Source organism: Amborella trichopoda, chromosome 13 (assembly GCF_054954075.1).
Source record: "Amborella trichopoda isolate Santa Cruz 75 chromosome 13, AtrichopodaSantaCruz75HAP2 v2.0, whole genome shotgun sequence".
NCBI lineage: Eukaryota > Viridiplantae > Streptophyta > Magnoliopsida > Amborellales > Amborellaceae > Amborella > Amborella trichopoda.
Window position 1 is genome coordinate 6,047,768 of NC_142348.1, and position 5,918 is coordinate 6,053,685.

Below are 5,918 nucleotides of genomic sequence, written 5' to 3' on the forward strand. Positions count from 1 at the left end.
CGGTCCATATTTCTTACAGTTCTCCATCATGAAGATCCTGACAGTTCAGATAGCATATATCTGGATGTTCTTAGTACCAGAAATAAATAGTCAAGATATGTTGGGCTTCTATAAAAAGAGACTTTCATGGCATTCTTAATAAAGATTAGGACAGATATTGGAAACGTAAAAGTCGATAAAAAAACAAAGAATTGCATGAAGCCCTTTAAAATGACCTCTATGCCGCCCCTCATCTCCTTCTTGTGAAAACATAAGAAAAAATTCTCTCTCTACTTTCTCTCTCTAAAACCAGAAGCTTTCTCTTTATTATTGCAGCGAACTTGAGCTAGGGTTTACTTGCTGGTTGAAAATGTGTGGCGGAGCGATTATATCCGATTTTATTCCGACTAATCGGTCTAGGAGGATCACTCGTAACCAGATAAAATCGCCGTTTATCGACATTGATGACGACTTTGAAGCCGATTTTCAGGAGTTCAAGGATGAATCAGATGAAGGGGAGGAGGATATCAAGCCTTTCGCTTTTCCAAAAGGGGGAATCACTGGTAAGCGGTTTTTAATTTTTTTTTCCGTTTGTTTTATTGGTTAAAAATGATTTTTTTCTGGGTTTTTTCTTTGGGGCCTGTTGCCTATTCAATTTATCAGTGGCTTTTTGAATATTAGTTTCTGATCGATGCGCTTAAAAAGGGAGAAATGAAAAGAAAACGATATAAAGTTGAGGAAGTAAAGTGATTTTTAATGGTTGATTAGGGTTTCTTTTCTTGCATTTCCGAAAATGTTTCAGAACAGTTTTATTTTTGTTTTGCATCGGATTTATTTCTCAAGTTTATACCTTTCTGAAGATGCATGTAATAGAGGGAGGATTTATAGGCTTCATTGTACATTTATTCTTCGTTTTACTATATATATATATATATATTTTTGATAATGTTTTCCTTTTCGGAAGGATATATAGGCTTCCCTGTACATTTATTCTTCGTTGTACCCGTTTTTTTTTTTTGATAATGTTTTCCTTTTTTTTGGGGGTAAATAGTTTCCTTTTATTTCTATCTCTTTTTATTTTCATTTTGTATTCGTGGCAGGAGGTTTTTACCTTTCTGGTTCAAATTTTTTTTTTTTCCAACTTGTATTTATTTTTAAGTCTTTTTTGCTTTACTCTATTGTTAAAATAATTTTGAAGCTTATGCGTTTTGTTCTTTTCTTATCTACCACAAAATGAACACATTCGATCAAAATTTGTTTCAATTTTGAACAGAGTTGATCAAAATCGTTTCTATTTTTCTTTTTATTGTTCAATGTTGGATCTCCTATGACTTTTTTTTAGGCTATTTTAGTCTCTTGAAACTTCAATTTATTTTATTCCGAAGTATTTATTTTAATTTTGGTAGTATTGGTTTGATTTTTTGGTAGTATTACTTTTATTTTATTTTTCCTTATCTTTATTGCAGGTTGATCTCCTGTTATGCCTTGAGTTAGTAGTTTTTCGCCCAGCTTTAATCACTTTATTCTTGTGTAAATGTTTGTTAAGACGTTAAGACCCCCATTAATGGTTTGACTGAGATGCCCTTAATTTGAATTAATGTATTTATTCTTTTGCTATTTTATTTTAGCTTCAAAATTTTCTCTGCTGTTTTATTTTGTTAATCATGAAACTTCAGAAAATTCATATTTATTAAATAATCTTTTTATTCATTAACCTTGGTTGTTGCCCCACAGTTGTAAATTTTGGAAGATGGATATTTTTCTCTAAAATGTGGTTGTAAATTTCCTCCATTTTCCTCGGTTTTTTTTTAATTTTTTTGAAATATTAGAGTCTCCAAAGCTGGCTGAATTACAATTTAAGGAAGGGATAGAGTATTTATAAAAAATAGTAGCTACTGTTCACAAACTCGGCCGAGTACTTGGTACAATGATTATACTAACATTATAAATATAAAAAATAATGGAATAAATGTAGAAATATTTTATATGTAATTTAGATTTGTAACAATATTTGGTGAGTCCTATGTCCTATTTTTATATTTTCTTTTTCAGATTGTATTTTTCTAAATCCTGATTTTATATATTTTCGGCTTAATTGGATTTTTTGTATATATTTTTTATTTATTTTTTATTATTTCCCTATTTTTAACAATTTATTTAAAATTATTTTTTGAATTTTAGGGCGTTTTGGCCCAATACACTGCTCCGACTACTTTGTCCGAGTAACTTGTTCAGATCCAGATCTGGTCCTAGGCCCTGAGTTTGCGAAAATTGGAAAATAGAAGAAAAATATTTCGTGATTCTGACGTATCAATTTTTTTTTTTTTTTTACTATTGGGTTATATTATTTTACTTTGAAATATCACTGTTCTTATTTCACTCAACATAAGTAAGCTATTACGAAAAAATTGTTTTCCCGGATTTCTGACTTGTGCCTGAATTTTCTACCTTTTTTTTCCTTCTTCATTTATGCGATTTTATACAGATATTTCTTGGGACATTCAATACCTTCCTCGGAGATTTTCACTACCCGGTGAACTTCTCTTGAAAAAGTGGAAATGAGGCGAAACATTAACAAATTCTTAAAAGTTTAAGAAGGCCATGCTAATTTGATGGTAATTAATTTACATTACAAAAGAATTTATGGTCATTAATTGGTCTATTTTATCGCCTCTTCTCCACCCCCTCCCACCAAAAAAGAAGAGGTTATTATTATTAATTATCAAATTAGTGGATGAGTGTTTCCACCCCCTCCCATCAAAAAAGAGGCGGTTATTATTATTAATTATCAAATTAGTGGATGAATAACACTCATATTATGATATCAATTATTTTTTCGTATAAGGAGCTCACAAATATTTTTAACCATTGGAGGTAAAATCTAATAAATTGAAATCTATCTCAATATTTGAGAAATTTTAGTTGGACTTTGTATCAAATCAGTGAATTTATATCAAGAGACCATTTGCTTTTATTACAAAGTGATCGCGATCACTCGTCCGTCTTTGAAATTATAAATCGGATGGTTGTGAATGTGCATTAACTATGTTTCGGTGGACAAATAACATTAGGGAAAGTATACTGTAATAGTATACATTATTCTTCTTTAATGTTTTTAACCTTAGGAAATCGCTATATTTCGATATTGAAAGGAGCAAGATGATATTTTCCTTTCAAAGTGGGTGATGTTTGTCGTTTTGTTTTCTATTATTCACTTTTAACACCCCTGTTCATCTGATCCTATCCTTTCGTTTGGTCCTCAAGGAATAAATATATGATAAAATTATTAATGATACTAGTTACTTTTATATAGTTTGATAGTTTGTCATTTCTCTGCTATTCAAACTCAAAATTTAATCAAAAGGAATAGTTGGAAAGTTATTGGCTGCTTGTGTGTATTTTGGTTGGTTTTCCCAAATACATATTCTAGGGCCTAGATATTTTATGCTCCATATTAAGTATATCTTCCCTTCTTACCCAAAGGGCACTGAGGATAGGATAATTTTTTATCCTTTTTTTTTTAATGCAATTTTTTTACCATTTTTTAGTATTTAACCATGAAACACTTTACAAAACCATAATCCGTAGCATCCCTATAATGAAACATCTCTCTAATCCGTTGTCATAAACGGGGAAGTAACTGGTGCCACCTAAAAAAAATGTTGCGACCTTCTACTATAGAAGCAAAATGCAGTTTTGAAATTAGAAACCTTTGGAATGATATCTGATAGAAAAAAATAATTTGAAATCTTAAAAGCAGGAATGTATCTTGTAACAAATTAAGTGTCGGCTTGTTCATTTTTATTTTGAATATTATGAGGAGCTTACCCATCATGTAAAAAAACTTCGCCGTATGAAAATTTAATTAATCTGTTTGATGGTCAGAACAAGGTGGGTATTTGAAGGTCCCAGAGCTGAAGACTTCATCCTTGCCCGAGAGGAGCGCTAAGAGGAAGCGCAAGAACGTGTTCAGGGGCATTCGCCAGAGGCCATGGGGCAAATGGGCGGCTGAGATCAGAGACCCTGGCAAGGGGGTACGTGTATGGTTAGGAACATTCAACACCGCCGAGGAGGCCGCACGTGCCTACGACGCCGAGGCCCGGCGCATACGCGGCCCCAAGGCCAAGGTCAACTTCCCCAATGACCCCGTTCCGCACGTGCCCAAGAAGGCCAAGCGATCACCACCCATTGCGATCGGCGCTTCGGGACCGTCCGATGTGGTCCATATCTTCTCCGATCAAGGGAGCAACTCCTTCGACTGTACGGACCTATCGTGGGACCAAAACGAGGTGAACGAGATATCATCTGGGCTGGCCACGTGTCCCGAGGGGTCTGAGCTGGCATCAACTGACGTGGACGGAGGGGGCCTTGATCTTTCGTGCAAAGTTTCGGCGAAAAGTGAGGGCGACATGAACGGTAATCCGGCGGAGAAGTTATCGGAGGAGCTGTCGGCTTTTGAGTCGTATATGAAGTTTTTTCAGATTCCTTACCTCGAGGGGGTAGAGGAGAGGGTGCCTGTGGCGGACACGTGTCAGGACGGAGGAGGGTCGATGGACCTCTGGAGCTTCGATGATCTGCCGTTCATTGAGGGCACCGCATTCTGATGACCATCCGTCTCTTGTGTGTATATATCAAAAGACACAGTAAGGAGGGCCCCTGATCTCTCTCTAGGTTTTCTTAATTGCCCCTGAATTTCCATCGTATAATTTTAATTTTATTTATTTTTAATATTATTTTGGATCACCATTCGTAACAATCCAGACCGATCTGGTTTGCCGATCCCTTCAATGATCTTCCCCCACTAATCCAAGTTGGGAAGCACTGTATCAAAGTGTAAAGCAGTGCGTGCACAATCCAGCGGTCCATTAAGATCAGAACCGGTCATTGACACTGTTTTTGGTTTCGGTGATCCAATTAGGTATTTTAAAAAAATTTCAAAAAAAAAGTTATATAAAATCCCTTCTTTTTGTTCGGGGTATTAATACTTGCTTTTACATTTTTTTGTTAGAAAATGTCAAAAGTACCCTTGGGCACACAAATCGATTTTTTAAAATTCATTTTTTCAGTAATATTCAACAATTTCGTTTTGGAATATATTTTTCATATAATTTTTTTTGATTTTTTTTTTGAACGCTTTTTTAACTCTTACCAGACCTATTCAATTTTTTGAACAGGTCTAGTCAAGAAGACATTTTGTGGACACCACTTATTGCACTCACAAATACGAAATGGTTTTTATACGAGCTTTTCTTGAGACTAGTATTTATTTATTTTTGAACAGTTTTGAGACTTGTATATCTTGATTAATAATTTTGCAGGGGAAGGAGCGGAGTTGGTGTGATTCGATGCTGGTGCGGCGCTCCTTATGTTTGGTGGTTTCAGTTTCAATCTTTGTCCAAGTGTTGCTTTTACTTTAAAGTAGGTTAAACTATGTTTCGGACCTATTGGATGGCATATATGAATACTTGTGTTCACTGAAGTTTTCTTTGTTTTCTCATATGCATAGTATGGGATTAAGGACCTCAGATGTTGTGGGTATGGGGTGAAATGTGTGATGTCTAGGTACAGGACTCTGGTATTGTAGCTTGTAATTTGTGAAAATTGCTTATATCTGTTTTCTTCGCTTTTTTTAATTCTTGAACTGCCTGCCTGCCTGCCATGCTTGTTGGGTGGAGTTCATGCAGAGGCATCCATCTTTTTGACTCGACGGGCGATCCTCTTTGAAGTTTCAATTAATGACCGAGTATAATATTTTTTGTCGGGCAAAATAACAACAATTCATAAAATCATAATCATTGTAAAATCAATGTATGAATATTTTGCATATTCATGTTTTGGATGATGATGTGTGAGTTTCTCATGAAATTCGGGTTGCCTTTCGTTCTTATTGGATGATGGTTCCCCGAGTTTGGTAGCTTGGTCAAATTTGTGGGGATGCG

General features: G+C 34.9%; 1 protein-coding gene across 1 annotated transcript; it reads left to right on the top strand.

The window, feature by feature from the left end:
• The first annotated feature begins 242 nt into the window (after positions 1-242).
• ERF73 (Integrase-type DNA-binding superfamily protein) lies at positions 243-5,458 on the top strand. The gene is made up of 3 exons (XM_006828599.4): positions 243-542; positions 3,865-4,622; positions 5,298-5,458. Exons 1-2 carry the CDS (start codon positions 350-352, stop codon positions 4,581-4,583), a joined length of 912 nt encoding a protein of 303 aa, XP_006828662.1. The 5' UTR covers positions 243-349; the 3' UTR covers positions 4,584-4,622; positions 5,298-5,458.
• Positions 5,459-5,918: the final 460 nt, after the last annotated feature.

Excerpts from the sequence above, each read along its gene's own strand:
- ERF73 (XM_006828599.4), top strand. The coding sequence starts at position 350 with ATGTGTGGCGGAGCGATTATATCCGATTTTATTCCGACTAATCGGTCT. Across the intron at positions 543-3,864 it reads TCCAAAAGGGGGAATCACTG|AACAAGGTGGGTATTTGAAG; the intron begins GTAAGCGGTTTT and ends TTTGATGGTCAG.